This window comes from Pipistrellus hanaki (genome assembly GCF_964339955.1).
Source record: "Pipistrellus hanaki genome assembly, chromosome: X".
Taxonomy (NCBI): domain Eukaryota; kingdom Metazoa; phylum Chordata; class Mammalia; order Chiroptera; family Vespertilionidae; genus Pipistrellus; species Pipistrellus hanaki.
This window is the reverse complement of record NC_140524.1, coordinates 7923387-7944785: the sequence shown is the minus strand read 5'-3', so window position 1 is coordinate 7944785 and position 21399 is coordinate 7923387. Positions and strand designations below refer to the sequence as shown.

Genomic DNA, 21399 nt, shown 5'->3' with positions numbered 1-21399 from the left:
TATATCCTATAGAATAAAAGGCTCATATGCATATTATCCCCTCGACCAGGAGTTCGACCAGCAGGCAGGCTGGCCAACTGCCCATGTCCCCTCCCCCTGGCCAGGCTGGCCGGACCCCACTCATGTACGAATTTGTGCACCGGGCCTCTGCGTGCACACACACATATTAGAGGCCCGATTATTTTGCGTTCAGAGATCATAATATACTGGCCACTCAGTATAACTTATTGTTCAATCTTATTCAGTCTGCTTACATTATAGACCTGTCTTCTTGAGAGTATTCCTAGGCCACTGGAATTTTTTGTGTTTTCAAATTCTTAAGTCACTTATTTGTAATGGTTTGCTTTCTTTGTTGGCTCCCACCCACAGGTGGCTAATACCATTCATTTTATGGATATTTTGCTACAGTGAGACCTCAGTTCTCGAACTTAATTCCTTCCGGAAAGCTGTTCAAGAAGTGATTTGTTTGAAAACCGAATCATTTTTTCCCATTAGAAATAATGTAAATTGCCCTGGCTGGTTTGGCTCAGTGGATAAAGCATTGGCCTGCAGACTCAAGGGTCCCAGGTTCAATTCCAATCAAGGGCATGTACCTTGGCTGCGGGCGTGCAGGAGACAGCTGATCGATGTTTCTGGCTCTCCATCCTTCTCCCTTCCTCTGTAAAAAAATCAATAAAATATATTTTTTAAAACAAAGAATGTAAATTGAATTAATCCATTCCAGACTCCCAAATGATTCTGCTGTAACCTTTCTTACATACAGTGCATGTCCAATGTACTGTTAAAGGTGTAAATAAACACTTGTTAAGTTTATCGAACCACCCACACTAGCCTTACAGGAATCACTGTCAGCATTTGGTCCAGGGCTGTCCTGCGGGTCAGCATGCAGCATCTTTGCTTGTCACGTGACACTGCCTCCGAAGTGCTGTCCCAGCCTGCCTGCTTTTCCTTTACCCACATCACCAACAGATTCTCTCCCTCCCATTGCCTGTGACCGGTTTCTTTCTCATCCTTAGCAACATTGGCCTTCTTGGGGGCCTCTTTATGTTTTAAAATTGTACAAATTCTAGATACTGATTTTGCCAGAATCAAAAAAGCATTCTCTCTCTTTGTTGCCTGAGAGGTGCTTTTTGTCATGCTAAGGTGTCAGCCTAAAAGGGATCCATCCTTGAAGTTTTGTTCCATAGCCAAGACATTTTTTCTGTGAAGAACATGGTCGAGAACCATATTGTTCAAGAACTGAATTATTCAAGATGGGAGATGGTCAAAGAACCAGGGTTTGACTGTAGTTTCATCTTTTTTCCCAGGTTCTTGAGCAACAATTCATAGTAGCCCCCATGTTGTATAGGCTTTGGAGCCAAATGATCTAATTGATGTGTGTTTTTTTAAATATATTTTATTGATTTTTTTTACAGAGGAAAGGAGAGGGATAGAGAGTAAGAAACATCGATGAGAGAAAATCATTGATCAGCTGCCTCCTGCACACCCCCTACTGGGGATGTGCCCGCAACCAAGGTACATGCCCTTGACCGGAATCGAACCTGGGACCTTTCAGTCCGCAGGCTGATGCTCTATCCACTGAGCCAAACCGGTTTCGGCCAAATGATTTAGTTTTGAATCTGACTCTGCCATGTACCAGTTCTGTGACTTTGGACAAGTTATTTAACCTCTTTTTGCCTTAGTTTTCTCAACTGTGAAATGGAGAAATTGTTATTTACCTCAGAGAGTTGTTATGAGTGTTAAATGAGATGATATATATTGTCCTAGCCGGTTTGGCTCAGTGGATAGAGTGTTGGCCTGCAGACTGAAAGGTCCCAGGTTTGATTCCGGTCAAGGGCACATGCCAGGTTGTGGGCTCCATCCCCAGTAGGGGGCATGCGGGAGGCAGCCATAAATGATTCTCTCTCATCACTGATGTTTCTCTCCCTCTTCTTCCTCTCTGAAATAAATAAAAATATATATTTTTTAAAATGAGATGATATATGTAGTATTTAGCGCAGAGCCTGGAACATGGGAGGTATTCAAGAAAAATTAGTAGTTATTGTTTCTAGTTAACCACTAATTCAACAGGAATTAGATTTCCACTGTGTATTGTATCCTAGTGGAAAGAACAAAGTCTTTGGAATAAAACACTCTTGGATGCAAGTCTAGGCATGCTAATGATCTTGGGCAAGTCATTTTACTTTTTTAAAAATTTAATAAATCTTAATTGCTCAGATTATTACAATTGTTCCTCTTTTTCCCCCCCATAGCTCCCCTCCATCTGGTTCCCACCCCACCCTCTGCCCCTACCCCCCCACTGTCCTCATCCATGGGTGTACAATTTTTGTCCAGTCTCTTCCCGCACCCCTCACCCCTTTCCTCCCAAGAATTATCAGTCCACTCCCTTTCTATGCCCCTGATTCTATTATATTCACCAGTTTATTCTGTTCTTCAGATTTTTTTTGAGTGTTACATTTTTTATTCACTGATAAATTAAAAATCCATTTCTAGATGGTTCTCTTGGTACACTTCATATGTTTTATTAGTAAGCAAAGGCCTATATGAGGTGCCTTCACCTAGTCCTCAGATTCAAACCCATCTTCATCTTGACTAATCTGGAAGTAACGAAGTTCATACATCTCCTTGTCAGATGCAACCACGCGAAGCCAATCATGAAGACTATTCTTCTTGAAGTATTTCTTGGTAAGGTATTTCAAATATCTTTTAGAGAATTGTTTTCTCAGAAACAACTGTGATTTTATTCTTGAAGTGTTCAATGTGAACAACATTCCCAAGATTTCCAGTTTTCCCATTGACATTTAACCTTCTCCCATAGAAACTGTTCAAAATTTGCAGAGTCAAAATGCCATTTTCTACTGGATGAGTAAGGTTCAAACCAAACTTCCAGTTTGTCCTCTTAGGCTTCTTGGCTTTCAGCGCCATCTTGCAAGTAGGCCCCGCAATCAGAGCCAGATTTTTTATTCACTTCATTTTTAGATTCACTTGTTGATAGATATGTATTTGTTCATAATTTTTATCTTTACCCTTTTCTTCTTCATCCTCTTCTTAAAGAATACCCTTCAGCATTTCATATAATAATGGTTTGGCGGTGATGAACTCCTTTAGCTTTTTCTTATCTGTGAAGCTCTTTATCTGACCTTCAATTCTGAATGATAGCTTTGCTGGGTAGAGTAATCTTGGTTGTAGGTTCTTGCTACTCATCACTTTGAATATTTCTTGCCACTCCCGTCTGGCCTGCATAGTTTCTGTTGAGAAATAAGCTGACAATTGTATGGATGCCCCCTTGTAGGTAACTAACTGTTTTTCTCTTGCTGCTTTTAATATTCTCTCTTTGTCTTTTGCTCTTGGCATTTTAATTATGATGTGTCTTGATGTGGTTATCTTTGGATTCCTTTTGTTTGGGGTTCTGTGCACTTCCTGGGTTTGAAAGTCTATTTCTCTCACCAGGTGGGGGAAGTTTTCTGTCATTATTTCTTCAAATAGGTTTTCAGTATCTTGCTCTCTCTCTTCTTCTGGCACCCCTATAATTTGAATGTTGGTACGCTTGAAGTTGTCCCAGAGGCTCCTTACACTATCTTCAAATTTTTGGATTTTTTTTTTGCTTTTTGCTTTTCCAGTTGAGTATATTTTGCTTCTTTGTTTTTCAAATCTATGACTTGATTATTGTGGTCCTCTAGTCTGCTGTTAGATCGCTGCATAATATTTTTTATTTCAGTCAGTGTATGCTTAATTTCTAGTTGGTCCTTTTTCATATCCTTGAAGGTATTTCTAAATTTATTGACTTTTTCTAGAAAATTCTTGAAAAACCTTATAACCGTGGTTTAGAACTCTATATCCAATCATTTGCTTTCCTCAATTTCTTTCATTTGTGACCTGTTTCTTTGTTCCTGCATTTTGGCTGCTTCCCTGTTTTGACAGAGTGGCTTTGTATGCTAGGTGTCCTATAGAGCCCAGTGGCTCAGCCTCTCCAGTTACCTGAGGTGGACACTCTTGGTGCACACCTTTGTGGGCTGTGTGCACAGTCTTGTTGTAATTAAGCCTTCATTGTTGTTGATATCACTGGGAGGAATTAGCTGTGAGGATCAGCTGTGTCTATGATGGGAGAACTTCTTGCTGGAGACACCCTTATGAGACAAGACTTGCAAAAGTCTCTGTGCTCAGCTTGGATGGGGCGGAGTCTCAGGATGGAGCAGACAGAATTGGTTTCCCATCAGCCCTGTACTAATATGCCCCTGTGTCTCAGTGTCCCAAGGTAATCTCTCCAAGCACCTCTGAGAGAAAGCCACTATCAAGTTCCGCCCACTGCCAGACAGTCCAATTTCTCACTGAATGAGTCTGGGTCCAGTTTACTTTTTGAGCTTCATTGGTCTTATATGTAAAATGAACAGAGCATCTGACATTCCCAACCACTTAGTAATCAAGTTGTTATTATTTCCTGATAACATTCATTGAGAGCCAACACTGCACTGCAAGGTAATGCAATTCATGTCATTAGCATTTCATTAACAGTCACATTCCTGGAATTGGAAGAAAAAACAGTAATTTAAAAAAAATATATCTTTTTTTATTTCAGAGAGGAAGAGAGAGGGAGAGAGATAGAAACATCAATGATGAGCCCTAATCGGTTTGGCTCAGTGGATAGAATGTTGGCCTATGGACTCAAGAGTTTCAGGTGTGATTCATGTCAAGGGCATGTACCTTGGTGCGGGTACATCCTCTGTAGGGGGTGTGCAGAAGGCAGCTAACTGATGTTTCTCTCTCATCAATGTTTCTAACTCTCTATCCCTCTCCCTTCTTCTCTGTAAAAAATCAATAAAATATATATTTTTAAAAAGAAACAGTGATGATAGAGAACCACTGATTGGCTGCCTCCTGCACTCCCCCCACTGGGGATCGAGCCCACAACCCAGGCATGTGCCCCGACTGGAATGGAACCTGGAACCCCTCAGTCCCCAGGCCAATGCTCTATCCACTCAGCAAAAACCATCCAGGGTCAGTGATGGTTTTAGTTATGAAATATTCTGAGGAATATTGCACAAAACTCTCATGGTTTGTTTCCTTTCCTTTTATTTACATGTCCAGCTGTCAGCATGGAGAGCATCGAATGGCAGTTAGAATAGACTTTAGAGGCTGGCTGACTTGCAGTGGAATCCTAGGCCCACAACTTTCTTTTTTAAATTTATTTTTCATTGCTTTTTTACAGACAGGAGGGGAGAGGGATAGAGAGTAAGAAACATTGATGAGCCCTAGCTGTTTTGGCCCAGTGGATAGAGCGTCAGCCTAGGGACTGAAGGGTCCCAGGTTCGATTCCAATCAAGGGCATGTACCTTGGTTGCAGGCACATCCCCAGTAGGGGGTGTGCAGGATGCAGCTGATCGATGCTTCTCTCTCATCTTATTCCTCTCCCTTCCTCTCTGTAAAAAATTAATAAAATAAATTTTTTTAAAAAGAGCCGAGGCCGGTTTGACTCAGCGGTAGAGCGTCGGTCTGCGGACTGAAAGGTCCCAGGTTCGATTCCGGTCAAGGGCATGTACGTTGGCTGCGGGCACATCCCCGGTGGGGGGTGTGCAAGAGGCAGCTGGTCAATGTTTCTCTCTTATCGACATTTCTAGCTCTCTATCTCTCTCCCTTTCTCTCTGTAAAAAAAATAAATAAAATAAATAATAAAAAAAAGAAAAAGAAACATTAATGAGAGAGAAATATTGATTGGCTGCCTCCTGCACGCCTCCTACCGGGGATGTGCCTGCAACCAAGGTACATGCCCTTGACCAATATTGGACCTGGGACTTTTCAGTCTGTAGGCCGACACACTATCTATCCACTAAGCCAAACAGGTTAGGGCACACCTTTCTTGAAAAAAAAATTTTTTTTAAATCAATTTCAGAGAGGAAGGGAGAGAGCTAGAAATAGAAACATCAGTGATGGGAGAAAATCATCAATGGCTGCCTCCTGCACACCCCCTATAGGGGATTGAACTTGCAACCCAGGCATATGCCATGACTGGGAATTGAACTGTGACCTCCTGGTTCATAGGTCGATGCTCAACCACTGAGCCACATCAGCCTGGCCTGATCCCAACTTTCTAACTCTTTCTATCTGGCTGTCCTTGAGCAAGTTACATTACTCTCTCTTAGCCTCATCTTCCTCATTTCTAAGTGGGACATGACAATATCTACCATTTATTGTCCCCAGTAGTATCGGATAAATATGTCATAAATGGTAGTTGTGTCATTATGATGTGCTGTCATTGCCATTGGATTTTAGTCAGATCCATCTGTTGTCACCCTAAGTTCTCAGGACAGTAGCAGAATGCATTGAGTGTTATGCTTTGGGCTCTGTGGCGTCTCGGACGAACTGAAGCAGCGTTGAGTTCCTTATGAGTCTGCTGGGAAGGGTCAGCCGTCTGGGACTGCCATTGCCATTGAGCATCTCTGTTGTTGATACAGGGCCCTTCAGATGGAGTCTTTAAGTCCCTGGAGCCTCCTCAGAGCCTGCCCCGCCCACAGGTAAACGGAAGCAATGGCACACTGACCAAGGAGGAGAAGAGCGACCTCCTCCTCCCAGCTCCATCACAGTGCGCCCTATCCAGCGAGAACAGCATGTGCGACAGCGAGAGCCGCTACTTCCCCGTCAAGAACGGCGAGCAGAGCCTCCTGGGAGAGCAGAACCTGGGAACTGTGGCCCTGCAGAAAGAGGAGTGAAGCTACAGCTGTCTTTACCAGATCAGGAGAGGGGAAAACATATACTTGTCTGATTTTAGGCACACCCACGTTAGAGGAGCACCTCAGTGCTTACCCTAGACTTACCCCGGACTTTGTGGCAATGTCCTATAGGATCCATCCTTCTCCCCGCCCGGGCTTTGTCTGGGCCCCCAGACCTAGCGGTCCGCTCCCGGGGAAGGTCTGGTCAACATGAATGGCAACAGGACTGGCTCCTGTTGTCAGCTTTAACGCAAAACGCCAGTGTTCTCTAGACCTCCCCCGGGAGCTTGGTAAGGTAGCGACCGCCAGAAATTAATGTCATCCCATAAGGCCCTATAATAGGAAAGTTCCCGTTTTGATTTGCTGAGTCTTCAACATGATACTTGTTTATGAACCCCATGGGGTGGTAGGGTCAGCTACCTACATTGGCCCCCTAGCTTCCTGTTTGCTCTCTGAAGTAGCGGGGCCTTTGTATGTAGCCAGTACCCGCCCCCTCCCTCTTCCCGCCCCTCACCAAGCCCAGGTTCTTGTACCATTGCCTCTAGCGCTGGCCTGACAATCAGATAAGTAGATGTTTTCAGGGAAGCGAGGTAGTGTTGGCTATTCTATTTTATTTTATGTTTTATTTTATTTTATTTTGTATACTTGTGAAAAACACAAAACTACCAATGGCCTTTGTACTGGGGGATTCAAGTGAGTCAGAAAAGTACTGGGCAGATTTTTCCTGCCTCTGAACTAATGCTTTCTTTGTAAAATAGAAGAGGTGGTGCAGTCCACCCGCTCCCTGCTGCCCACGCCCTCACGGCGTGGGAATCAGTGTAATGAAACTGAGTACGAAAGGGAACTCAGAAGACTGTGTGCGTGTGTGTGCGCGTGTGTGTGCGTGCACGCGTGTATGTGTGCGTGCGTGTGCACCTTGTGTTTGGATGTGTGTGGATGTACATATGAATATGTGTATCTAGATGCATACACATGCCCTTTATATAAAAGAAACAGATCTATTTATCTATACATATTTTATATATAAATATATGTATGTGTGTGTACACATACCTGTACATCTATCTATCTGCCTATATATAGATAGGCAGATAGATAGATGTACAGGTATGTGTATGCGTGCATACATACATGGTGATGTCCCAGAGGATTTACTGAATTTCCCAGAAATGCTTCCACTGCTATGGAGTGGTGGGTTTCAAAAGACCATAATTGGAAATCCTTACTAAGTCACAGCCCATCCCAGTTCTAAGGAGACGGGCTTTGCTCTAAAGCAGACAAAAAGCACTTTCCGGAGATTGCCTGTTCAGAGCAACAAAACAGTTGGATTGTCACAAGCTTAATCTTGAACGGAGCCCTCACATCCCATACGACGAAAACAGAAGGTCGGAGTAGGATCGGGAAGGGTCGGGCGTTTCCCTGTGTCGGGGAGCAGCCTGGATTGGAGATCGAGACCCCGGGGTGGGAGGTGACTGACGGCCAGGGCTTGCAGCCAATTCGGAGGCAGTCTCATCTGGAACTCCACTGGCCCCAGGCTAGAATCGACTGCCAGGACCAGCTGTGGGAGAGGACTGGCAAAGGAAAGGTGGTACAGGAAAGTGTGAGGAAATTGACAATTTGATTTTCCACACCTAGATTCTTTCATTCGTTCATTGATCTTTTGACTACGGGATCTTTTCGTTTGCTTTTGCAAGGAAGACTTGAGAGGACTCTGGCCTGGGCCTTTAGACAGGAGTATTCTGGAGAAGGTTGCCAGCCCTGCGCGAGGCTAGAAGCTACCCAGGACAAAGAGGCCCTTCCTCCTTGTCAGATGCCCTTGAGACAACCTTGCACTTCAGTTCCCCTCCTCAGCAGCCTGAGGCTGAGGGATGGGAACGTGGCTCGCCACAGATTAGCATTCTATCTTCATTCAAGAATCGAGGCCTTCCGCCTCACACACCTCCTTTTGGGCCTTGTGATATTCTCGCCCAAGAAGTACTATTTCTACGGGAATTGACCTGACTAGACTTCTATCAGGGTTCTCTCCCTTTTTGAAAAACCCCATGCACTTTAACCCACTGCAGGTCCCTGGCAATTTTTTCCCAGACAACCAGAAGGCTCTTTGCTCACTGCCCACTTACAATTGGTCTATCATGAGAGATTGAAGTCCGTTTCAGACCCTTTAATCCTAGTCTGGCCCAAATTAAGAGAACCTACAATCCGCAGGGGGAGGGGGGCCCTGAAGTGCCTCTCCCCCGCCCAGACACTTCTTACACAAACCAAAGCAGGATGACAGAGTGCACACCCAGCCAGGTTTAACCAGGAACAAAGCTTAGAAGCCCATCTTTGGAATCGGCTCCCCTAATTCGGCGCCCCCTCCTCTGACCTGCCCAGCCTTTAACAACACCGAGAAGGCTGGGACTTCGGAGTGAGTGGCTTGGAAATTTCTGGAGCCACCCGGGCGGGGGGAGGTATCCTTAGGAGCTGGAGAAGGAACCAGAGTCACTGAGCTGTGCTAAATTCAATCTGTCTAGCTCTCCATTTTCTAATCGGAAGTATTTGGAGTTACACGGAAAGGTATTTTCTGTTGCTGTTTCTGCGCATCTTGAACTTATTCGATACAATCCAACGACAGTATTGTAAGCTCTCACAGCATGAAGGCCATCTCTTATTTTGCAGGCGTTCACTGTGAGAATTGCTGCTGTGATTCCAGTTTGCCAAAAGGCTTGCTTTTTCTCCCTTCATCAGACCTCTTCTTTCTCCTAGGCTGGCCCAGGGTAAAGCAAGTGGCTCCATTCCAACCTTGATTTTGATTCCCATTCAGCATTTGGGGTTCAGAAGCTTACCACAAAAGAACCATAAAGATCCACACTCATATGTTTTCATTTATCTGCCAAAATACACAATTTGGAAGCCAGAAAGACTTAAGGTTCATCCCTGGGATGAACTTTCTTTCTAATTGGAGGACAAATTGGAGAAGGCAGATTTGATCTTTGCCATGAGTACCACTTTAAGAGACGGTCATCCTTCATTCGAGGTTCCTTTCTTGACGACAATGTGGCTCCTCAAACAGTCATAAAGGAACCCCTAGGAATGACCCCTTTACCTTTATAAGGCCACAAGCAAAAGCCCCCTAATCGGTTGTAGACACTGATCCCCAAGGCAATGCAGTTCTGACTCTGCAGCTGAGCCTTGGGGTCAGCCTATGACCCTCACCCTTACCGAGTGGCCAGCCTGGTCTAGACCAGGTCTCAAACTTCTGCTCACTCGCATCATTTCATTCTGAGCCAGTAGCACTTGGGATTGACTCTAAAGCCCAAGAAATGGCACTCGCTTTAGCTAGTGACATCTTACGTTTGCCTACATCTTGATTTTCTGGCATTGTTGGCCAAGTCACACTAACTTTTTTTTTTTTTTTAATCACTGTGGAAAAAAGCAGCCAGACAAGGCATTAGGGAGGATGATGAAGGTGGGGGGAGGGGAGCAGTGCTTCTGTAGGCTAGGAAGAATGTGGAGGTCACTGGTTCTAGTGATCCAGTCCAGGGGACCCACAAGAGGCTCCTTTAAGACCCCCCTCCTTTGAGATGACAATACAAGTAGACCACAGTTTAAAGTAGTTAGTATAATCCTACTAAGGTTTAATCATTGTACTTGTTCACTTTCCTGACGCATATTGGCTAAATATGCTTGGGGCTTGGGGGCGGGGGGGTAAGTTTTCACTGTTCCATTGTGCGTCGCCCTATATTTTCCCCCCTCTCTCGTGACTGGCATTTTTCCCAGATTCGGCTTTCCACTCTCTCTTTCCTTGGCTTTTTGCAGTAGTCTGCCGGTGTGTACCTCTCCCCCATTACCAATCCTTATCTGCAGCATTGCCACAGGTTGTTTTGATGTTCTAAGAAGATAACTTCACTTTTTACAAAAGCATCTTTCCCCCAAGTTCAAAGCAAAAGAAAATCCCCCTCGTGCTAGGGCGCCCATTGCAGCTTCTGACGTGGCCATTGTATTCCTATCGATGTTCTTTTTGTCCCGTGTTGGTAGTTACTAATGCCTAGTGAATTCTCATGTAAATGAAACAAATTAAACACTTCAGATCTTCTCTCATAACCCTGCCAAATCTGATGACTTCGTATTAGTTCCTTCCCAGAAGATACCTCCCCTCCTATCTTTTCTTTTCTTCTGTTCTATTTCTAGGATAACATACTTGGTAAAGAAACCGTAACCACAGGAGCCAATGTTTTTTTTTGTGTGTGTGCGCGTGCTCCCTGATAAATGATGTTATTGACAAAAGTAAGAAATTCTTCCATTGTTTTTTTTCTCCTGTGTTAATATCTCTTCTCCTGTGCTCTTTGACAGTGTGATTAGTGGATGGATAATATGTATTTCTCTTTCCCACTTCCAGATTCCAAATTCCCCGCCTTTATTGGCCCACCTCACCACAAAAGCTCCATAGTTTATTAATGTAAGTTCGAATGGATGCTTCTTAGGGGAAACTGCGGGAGGTAATGGAAGTGTTTCAGAAAGGAACGAAAATGTCTCAGGAGTTGTTCTGTGATGGAAATTGGTCTGTTGTTCTGTTAATTGCGATGGAAAGAAACTTACAGTGCTTAATAAAAGTTTATTCTTTTAGTAAAAAAACTGTTAAATAATGCTGGCTGTGTGAAGTCTCATTTTTTCCCCTCCCACTTCTGGGTCCCTTTCTGCAAATGGAGGATATACTAGTGCTTGTCTCAGTGCAGAAGCTGTTTTGCCCAGATTTCGTGATCCCCAAAGACCACCAGGGAGCTGAGTCTGATGCAAAAAACAAAGAGCCTTTATTCAAGCTAGCCCGAGCTCAGCCCACATACACCGGTGCAGCGGCGAAGTGGAGAGAGCAAGCTTCAACAGAACAAAGGTTTTATAGGGGTCTGGGGCATGGGGAGGGTCAGACCTGAGTTGGCTGACCCCGATTGGTCAGTTCCAGGTCAGGGTTTTATTCCAGGGTTTTACAGCAGGTTCTTACGGCACAAAGGACAGGAAATGATTAACACATTCCTGAGTCTGAGCTATGCCCTTCTACCCCCTGATTGGTCGAGGGAGGTGCACAAGGCCAGCATCGAGATAACCACTAAGTGTGCATAGGGCTGGCTATTCAACAAAAAGGGAAGTTCTGCTTATAGCCTTGCTCTGCCCTTTCAAAGCATTGCTCAGAGATGGGGAGCCTATTTGTAGTTGAATATCAGGGCACCTGAGCCAGTGGAGAATCATCAAAAGGAAGGGCATATTTTGCCTCCTGCTAAACTTCTTTACTTGCCTGACCAGTGTTCTCAGTGGTTGAGCATCGACCCATGAACCAAGAGGTCGCCAATTTGATTCCTGATCAGGGCACATGCCCAGGTTGCTGGTTCGATCCCCAGTGTGGGGCATGCAGGAAGCAGCCGATAGATGATGTTTTCTCATAGATGTTTCTATTTTTCTCCCTCTCCTTTCCTCTCTCTAAAAATTAGTAAAACACCTTTTTTAAGATTTCCTTTTTTACTTTTTTGTTAATCCTCACCCGAGGATATTTTCCCATTGACTTTTAGAGAGAGTGGAAGGGAAAGGGGGAGAGAGAGAGAGAGAAACGATGTGAGAGACACATCAATCGGTTGCCTCCATACTCCTCCTGACCAAGGCCAAGGATTGAACCAGCCTGCAATGAGATGCATACCCTTGACCAGAATCAAACCCAGGACCTTTTATTTTTTTTTATTTATTTATTTATTTTTTTAATAAATTTTTATTGTTCATATTATTACAAGTGTTCCTTTCCCCCCCCTTCCCACCCCACCCTCTGCCCTTTCCCCACTCCCCATTGTCCTCATCCATAGGTGCACAGTTTATGTTCAGTCTCTTCCCACATTCCCCTCTCCCCTTTTCCCCAAGAATCATCAGTTCACTCCCCTTCCATACCTCTGATTCTATTATATTCAACAGTTAATATTGTTCATCAGATTTTTTTTTTAATTTCCTTGGTTTTTAGATTCACTTGTTGATAGTTACGTATTTGTTGTTCATAATTTTTATCTTTATTTACTTTCTCTTCTGAAAGAACCCCCTTCAGCAATTCATATAATTCTGGTTTGGTGGTGATGAACTCCTTTAGCTTTTTTTTATTAGTGAAGCTCTTTATCTGACCTTCGATTCTGAGTGATAGCTTTGCTGGGTAGAGTATTTTTGGCTGTAGGTTCTTGCTATTCATCACCTTGAATATTTCTTGCCATTCCCGTCTGGCCTGCATGGTTTCTGTTGAGAAATCAGCTGACAATCGTATAGGTGCTCCTTTATAGGTAACCACCTGCTTAGCTCTTGCTGCTTTTAATATTCTCTCTTTGTCCTTTGCTCTTGGAATCTTAATTATGATTTGTCTTGGTGTGGTCCTCTTTGGATTCCTCTTATTTGGAGTTCTGTGTGCTTCCTGGACTTGTAAGTCCAATTCTTTCCCCAGGTGGGGGAAGTTTTCTGTCACTATTTCTTTCAGTATGTTTTCGATATCTTGCTCTCTCTCATCTTCTGGGACCCCTATGATTCTGATGTTGGATCGTTTGAAGTTGTCCCAGAGGTTTCTTACATTATCTTCAATTTTCTGGATTCTCTTGCCTTCTAGCTTCTGCAGAGGAGTGTCTTCTGGCTCTTTATGTTCCAAATCTTTGACTTGATTCTTGCGATCTTCTATTCTGTTTTTAGGACTCTGTAGAATATTTTTTATTTCAGACAATGTATTCTTTATTTCTTGTTGATCCCTTAGCATTTCTTGTTGATCCCTTTTCATATCCTCATAGGTCTCATTTATTTTATCGGCCTTTTCTAGGAGTCTCTTGAAAAACCCTATAAGTGTGGTTTTGAACTCTATATCCAGTCGCTTTTTGTCCTCCATTTCTTTCCTTTGTGATCTATTTGGTTTAGGCATTTTCGCAGGCAGCTTTTCTGATGGGGCGGAGTTTCAGGGTGGAGCCTACAGTCTTGGCTTCCGTCAGCCCCGCCCTATGCGACTCCTGAGACTCAGGGTCCTTCAGTACTTGTTGCAAGCGCCTCTGAGAGAAAGGTGCCCTCGATTTTCGCCTGCTACCAAACAGTGTAAGCTCTCCCGCAATGGGCCCGAAACTGGGGTTCAGTTCAGTTGGAAGTGGAGTTGGAGGTGGCGTTCAGAGCAGTCTGGAGCCTGTCTCCTTCCCGCCAGGGCAGTCCTACGGCACAGCCGGCCGGCCCTTCTCTGCGCGCTGTGTGCGCGCCTCTGGGACCTCCTTTCGCTGCTTCCCCGAGTACCGCCTTACAGCCCAGCTCCCTCTGGATGAGCCTGGGTCCCCAGGGTCTGGCCTAGAACGGGGGTTCAGAGCAGTTGGGGGCCCAGCACAGTCGGAGTGTTTATCTCCTTCCCGCTAGGGAACGCCCGCCAGGCACTCGGCCTCCCTCCTCTCCGGCTCCGTCCTCTCCGCGCGCCGCGTGTCTCCGTACCTTGGGCTTTTACATCTCCTCCGCACTTCCTTCTGGTTTTCTCCTTGCTTCTCGTTGTAGAATTTCCAGTCAGTTGACTTTCCTGTAGTTCTGGGTAATGTCCATTTTATATTTTAGTTGTATTTTATTGAAATTATTGCGTGCGGCTGCGGCTAGGTGCCTACCCGAGCAGCCATCTTGGATTCTCCCAATTTTTTTAAGTATATTTTATTCTGAGAGGAAGGTAGAGATATAGAGAGTTAGAAATATCGATTAGAGAGAAACATTGATCAGCTGCCTCCTGCACACCCCTTACTGGGGATGTGCCCACAACCGAGGTACATGCCCTTGACCGGAATCAAACCTGGGACCCCTCAGTCCGCAGGCCGATGCTCTATCCACTGAGCCAAACCAGCTTCGGCAACCCAGGACCTTTTAAGCTTCTTTATTTGGATGTTCTTAAGGCAGTTTTGACATTTCCTAAACTGAAGCCATCCTTTCTTCTGAAACCTACTCCATGAGTGGCATTACCTTCTCAGTTGTCTGAATCGCAAACCAACGGAGTTCTCCCAGATTTATGCCTTTCCCTCATTTATCAAATAGTGACGAGATCTGTTAATAACGATCAGCCATCTTTCTATTTCTCACATCTAGTCCTGCGGCTGAGGTGTAGTTTGGGCCTCCTCATGTGTCCCCTGTCTTCCTACCCAGGTGATTGTAATCAACATTTCGTGTCTGAGTGTATGTACCTTCTGGTGAAAGGGCCCATGCCCTTTTTCAGGCTCTTAAAGTCTATGGCCACCCTAGCTGGTTTGGCTCAGTGGATAGAGCACCGACCTGCAGACTGAAGGGTCCTGGGTTTGATTCCATTGATGTTTCTACCTCTTCCCTCTCCCTCTCTGAGATCAATAAAAATATATTTTTTAATTATTTATTTATTTATTATTATTGATTCTGTACAGAGAGGAAGGGAGAGAGATAGAGAGTTAGAAACATCGATGAGAGAGAGTCATCGATCAGCTGCCTCTTGCACACCCCCTACTGGGGATATGCCTGCAACCAAGGTACATGCCCTTGACCAGAATCGAACCCGGGACCCTTCAGTTCCCAAGCCGACGCTCTATCCATTGAGCCAAACCGGTTTCGGCAATAAAAATATATTTTAAAAAAGAAGCATATGACCATAGACACATTAGAACAATTGCTTTAATCCCTCATGCTTATCAGCTCCCAGAATAATCTGTTCTGACATGCTGCATTCCCACTGCCATGGTCCTTACATGATGTACCTCATTTCCAACCATCCCTAGCTCCCTCCAGTGATTCATTTCTGACCATCCCTAGCTCCCTCCAGTGACACTAAAGTGCATTCCATAGCATTAAGCTGTTAATACCCATTTCTTTTTTTAAAATATATATATTTTATTGATTTTTAACAGAGAGGAAGGGAGAGGGATAGAGAGCTAGAAACATCAATGAGAGAGAGACATCAATCAGCTGCCTCCTGCACACCCCCTACTGGGGATGTGCCTGCAACCAAGGTACATGCCCTTGACCGGAATCGAACCTGGGACCTTTCAGTCTGCAGGCCGATGCTCTATCCACTGAGCCAAACCGGTTTCAGCTTTAGTATGTTTTTAAACGGGGCTCTGAGAAAAAACAAAACATGGAGTTTTGAATCCACCTTTGAACGACAGAGGGATGTATGGGGTCGAGTCTGAAGCCAGGACTCGAGGGCATTCTTATCTTCCGACTTCTGCAGAAGCTACTGCTGAGCGATGCCAGCTGGGTTTGGCCTCTTACTGCTCTGTGCCTCGTGTGGACAGATTACAAAAGGAACAGCTGAGCCTGAAGGTGAGTGTTAGAGGCTTACTGAAGCTTATAAACACTTTACCCTGAGAGGAAACTATTATTTGTAACATGCTTTGTTTTATATTCAGATCATTATGGCTGTGGTTGTCTTTTCCTAGCCTTTGATCTTTGGATGTTGGGACTCCGAATTTAATAGTAGGAAATTTTTAAGATTAGGCTTTTAAAAGTTACCATAGATTGAGGGCTCATAAGGTTCTAGGCTCTTGTACATTATTTCTAATCCACAAGCAACTCTGCAAAGTACAATAAATATTATCCCCACTTTACACATGAGCAAAGTGATTTAGTGTTGCCCAAGTTCCGACCAGCTACTAAGTGATAAAACCAGGGTTCTAAACACCAGGGTTCTTTAAAAAAATTTTAAAAAATTAAAAAAAATATATATATAATTGATTTTTTTACAGAGAGGAAGAAAGAGGGACAGAGAGTTAGAAACATCAATCAGCTGCCTTTTGCATACCCCCTACTGGGGATGTGCCCGCAACCAATGTACATGCCCTTGACTGGAATCGAACCCTTCAGACCGCAGGCCGACACTCTATCCACTGAGCCAAACCAGTTTCGGCTAAACACCAGGGTCCTATATCTAAGTTCATTTTGACTAGATAACTTTTATTTATTTTTAAAATATATTTTATTGATTTTCTACAAAGAGGAAGAAAGAGGGACAGAGAGTTAGAAACATCGATGAGAGAGAAACATCGATGAGCTGCCTCCTGCACCCTCCCCATTGGGGATGTGCTCGTAACCAAGGTACATGCCCTTGACTGGAATCGAACCCGGGACTCCTCAATCCACAGGCTGAGGCTCTATCCACTGAGCCAAACCGGTTTTGGCTAGATAACTTTTCATTCTGCCTGCCCAGCATTCTTTCCTCTTTCTGGCAGTCAAGCCAAATTTTGTTTTCCTTTCCTCTTTCTGGCAGTCAAGCCAAGTTTTGTTTTCCTTTGGGGAACTGCCCCTCCCTGTCTTGGGGTAGAGTTGGGTTAACCACCAATCACATGGCTTTTCTTCTAAAATCACAAGCATTAGTAATAATGGGAGCCTTCGATTTGCGCCTTCTACAATTAGTGTGAGGAATATAAAAATTCTGTAGCCATTCATTAGGATCAGATACAGAGAGAGGTCTAGGCACTTTATTTATTTTTATTTTTAAATATATTTTATTGACTTTTTACAGAGAGGAAGGGAGAGAGATAGAGAGTTAGAAACATCGATGAGAGAGAAAAATCAATCAGCTGCCTCCTGCACACCCCCTACTGAGGATGTGCCTGCAACCAAGGTACATGCCCTTGACACAGTGCTTTTGAAGTCCGCAGGCCGATGCTCTATCCACTGAGCCAAACCAGTTAGGGCACTTTATTATTATTTTTTAATATATTTTTATTGATTTCAGAGAGGAAGGGAGAAAGAGATAGAAACATGAAGGAGGAGAGAGAATCATGGATCGGCTGCCTCCTGCACAATAAGGATTGAGTCCACAACCCAGGCATGTGCTCCTGACCAGAATCAAACCTGGGACCTTTCAGTCACAGGTAGACACACTCTATCCACTGAGCCAAACCAGCTAGGGCTAGGCATCTTATTTTACACGCCATATACATTTTCATTTCATTCAGTCCTTATGCATTCATAATCTCCAACTCTAGAAAGAGGGGGTGTATCAGTCAGGATCGGCTAGGTTTTGCTGCAATAATATCTCCCAAATCTCAATAACATAATTAACATATACCTGTTGCTCATATATGTCCATTATGTATTGGCGAGGGGATTTTGACATTCATAGTCACTTAGAAACTTGGACTAACAAGCCTCATCACTGAGCCAGGGAAAGGCATGTGACCAAAATGCACATTGACTTTTAAAGCTTAAAATGTCACACCTCATTTCTCGCTTTTCATTGCCCAAAGTAAGTCACAAGATTGCACCTAATTTCATAGAGGTGGAATAGTACAATTCCATATGCCTGGAACAGGGAAGAGGTGAACGTGGTGAGTTGCAATAATAAATGGTCCCCTCTCATCATCGATGTTTCTAGCTCTCTCTCCTCCTCCATTCCTCTATCAAATCAATAAAAATATAGTTTTAAAAAAGATGTTCAACTTCACCAGTGATTGGAGAATACAAATGAAAAAAACAACCAAATACGAGTTACCATCCCCCCCCAAATTATCAAGTTGGCAAACAATTGAAAGGTCTGAGTCTTAGGAAATATGAAGCTGCACTGCTGATGGGAGTGAAAATTGGCACAGTGCTTTTGAAATGCAATTGGGCAGTCTGTATTTCAAATTGAAAATATCCAGCCCTGACCAGTTTGGCTCAGTGGATAGAGCGTCAGCCTGCGGACTGACGGGTCCCAGGTTCGATTCCGGTCAAGGGCATGTACCTTGGTTTCGGGCACATTCCCAGTGGTGGGTGTGCAGGAGGCAGCTGATCGATGTTTCTAACTCTCTATTCCTCTCTATAAAAAAATCAATAAAATATATATTTTTTAAAAATTGAAAATATCCATACCCGTTTCTGAGTTTCTGAGTGAGAAATAAGGAGGCTGCTTCGGGTATATTCACTGCAGCTCTGTATTCATGAAAAAATAAAACCACTTAAAAAGTCCATTAGGGGAGTGGAGAAATAAATCAAGGCCCATCTGCCAGGCCCGGAGCAGCAGCTGCCAGGCTGGGAGCGGCCAGGCCCGGAGCAGCCGGGTCTGGTGCGGCCAGGCCTGGAGCAGCGGCTGCCGGGCTGGGAGCGGCCAGGCCCGGAGCAGCAGCTGCCGGGCTGGGAGCGGCCAGGCCCGGAGCAGCGGCTGACAGGCTGGGAGTGGCCAGGCCCGGAGCAGCAGCTGCCGGGCTGGGAGTGGCCAGGCCCGGAGCAGCCGGGTCTGGTGCGGCCAGGCCTGGAGCAGCGGCTGACAGGCTGGGAGCGACCGGGCCCGGAGCGGCCGGGACCGGAGCAACCGGTCCAGAGCAGCCGGGTCGGGTGCGGCCAGGCCTGTAGCAGCAACAGCCAAGTCCAGAGCAACTAGGTCGGGAGCGGCAGTGACCAGACCTGGAGCAGCTGGTTGTGGAACGAACCAGAGCAACAGAGGCCAGGCCCGGAGCAGCCAGGCCCGAAACAGCTCGCTCCTCGCCTGTACCTGCCCACGGCTGCCTCTCAGACATGGCTGGAAACTTTTGCGGGAACTTGAGGGTCTGCTGAATCAAGTGATGAAGGCTTAGATCTGGATGTGTTGAGTTAGTATAGCGCTGGGGTGTTGATCTGTGAGTGCCTTGGGTGGGGCCTGGATGAGGCTGGTTGACCTATTTGAAAATGTCTTTTGTGTGAAGTGTATCATTGGGCATGTGGAGGTATTATTGATATGAGAAAATGCTAAGTAACAGATTTACTATCTGAAAAGGGATTTACTATCGGGGAAAGGGAGGGAGGAAGAGACTGAACATAAACTGGGCACCTATGGATGAGGACAATGGGGGATGGGAGGGGGCAGAGGGTGGGGTGGGAACCTGGTGGAGGGGGGAAGAAATGAGGAACCTTTGTAATAATATGAACAATAAAGATTGATTTAAAAAAAATAATAAAATAAAATAAAAAATAAAAAAAATAAAAAAAATAAAAATTGAAAAAAAAAAAAAAAATAAATAAATAAATAAAAAAAAAAAAATAAATCAAGGCCCATCTGAATTATGTAATTACCTGAACAAGATTTTTTTTTTTTTTTAAGAACAAGGTTGATTTATTTTGGTAGAAAGATCTCCAAGACATATTGCCAAGTGAAAAACGCAGCTGGCCAAATAGTATGGACAGTGTGATCCCGTTCAGTTGAAAATGATAAATCTCTTCCCTAACTTTTTTATTTTATTTTATTTTTTCAATATATCTTATTGATTTTACACAGAGAGGAATGGAGAGGGACAGAGAGTTAGAAACGTCGATGAGAAAGAAACATCGACCAGCTGCCTCTTGCACATCCCGCACTGGGGATGTGTCCACAACCATTGTACATGCCCTTGACCGGAATCGAACCCGGGACCTTTCAGTTCGCAGACCGATGCTCTATCCACTGAGCCAAACCGGTTCAGGCACTCTTCCCTAACTTTAATATCTCTGTGTTGTCATCTTGTCTCTACCCACCCACCCCCACTCCTGGTGGAGAGAGGTTTGGTTAGAGCAGGGAGGCTGTTGGTATAGCTATAATCCCTTCAAATCACCTCATGATTACCATGGAGCAGAAGTGGGAGCCTACTACATAATTTGTGGGGTCCAGTGCAAAATGTGAGGACTGCCGAAACTGGTTTGCTCAGTGGATAGAGCGTCGGCCTGGGGACTGAAAGGTCCCGGGTTCGATCCCAGTCAAGGGCATGTATAATACCTTGGTTGCGGGCACATACCCAGTGGGGGGTATGCAGGAGGCAGCTGGTCGATGTTTCTCTCTCATCGATGTTTCTAGCTCTCTGTCCTTCCCTCTTCCTCTCTGTAAAACATCAATAAAATATATATTTTTAAAAAAAAGAAAAGAAAAGAAAATGGAGGACTCCTTGGTCAAAAACCTGGGGAGCCCTAGCTGGTTTGGCTCAGTGGATAGAGCCTCGGCCTGCGGACTCAAGAGTCCCAGGTTCGATTCCAGTCAAGGGCATGTACCTTGGTTGCAGGCACATCCCCAGTGGGGGGTGGGGACGGTGCAGGAGGCAGCTGATTGATGTTTCTGACTATCTCTCTTCCTTCCTCTCTGTAACAAATCAATAAAATATATTTTAAAAAAACAACCAAAACTAGATGAGAGGCGAGAAGTGCAGTTAAAGGTACTAAAATATTGAGTGTTTTCCTTTAAAATATTTTATTACTTATAAAACAGTATAGGGATAATAGTGATACCTGATTAACAACATAAATATACAAATTGCAGAATAATGCTTTGGGGATAGTTTTATAGAACAAAATTCATAATTTTTCTGGCTTGCTTTTCTGAAAATTCAATTATTCAGTCACCAAAACTTATATTTTTTGCAACTTCATTTTTAACCAATATAATCAAAAGCGACATCAGTCACAAGAGGTCAGGTAATATTTGATAACTTCTCATTTTGAGAAGGAGTTTTCTACTGAAGCAGCTATTACTGGCTGTGACAACATTGGGATAGATATATGATAAATTATTTCAAAATGGAAATTTTAGCTCTAGCCAGTTTGGTTCAGTGGATAGAGCTGCGGACTGAAGGGTCTCAGGTTCAATTCTGGTCAATGGCACATGTCTGGGTGGTAGGCATGATTCCTAGTAGGGGCTGTGTAGGAGGCAGCCAATCAATGATTCTCTCTCATGGATGTTTCTCTTCCTCTCCCTTCCTTTATGATATCAATAAAAATGTACATATTAATATATATATACACACTGTATATAATC

The 21399-nt window shown here is 44.3% G+C and overlaps 1 protein-coding gene and 1 pseudogene across 7 annotated transcripts in view; one reads left to right on the top strand and one right to left on the bottom strand.

Moving 5' to 3' along the window:
* The window catches only part of FAM120C (family with sequence similarity 120 member C), a 65545-nt gene extending 54220 nt beyond the window's left edge, over positions 1 to 11325 (top strand). Inside the window, exons 16-17 of one of the 6 annotated variants that reach the window (XR_014793784.1) lie at positions 6450 to 7737; positions 7812 to 11325. Coding sequence is in view for 3 of the 6 variants with exons in the window: in XM_084871026.1 (XP_084727152.1) it covers positions 6450 to 6704 (255 nt within the window). In the remaining 3 variants the exon portion in view is untranslated. Of the gene's footprint in view, positions 1 to 369; positions 684 to 6449 lie in introns of those variants that run through there. The other 5 variants (XR_014793785.1, XR_014793786.1, XM_084871026.1 and 2 more) reach the window with 5 other exon arrangements.
* LOC311615627 (ribosomal protein eL22-like) lies at positions 2496 to 2973 on the bottom strand (annotated as a pseudogene). Its single transcript has one exon. The product of its transcript is annotated as a ribosomal protein eL22-like (transcript).
* Positions 11326 to 21399: the final 10074 nt, after the last annotated feature.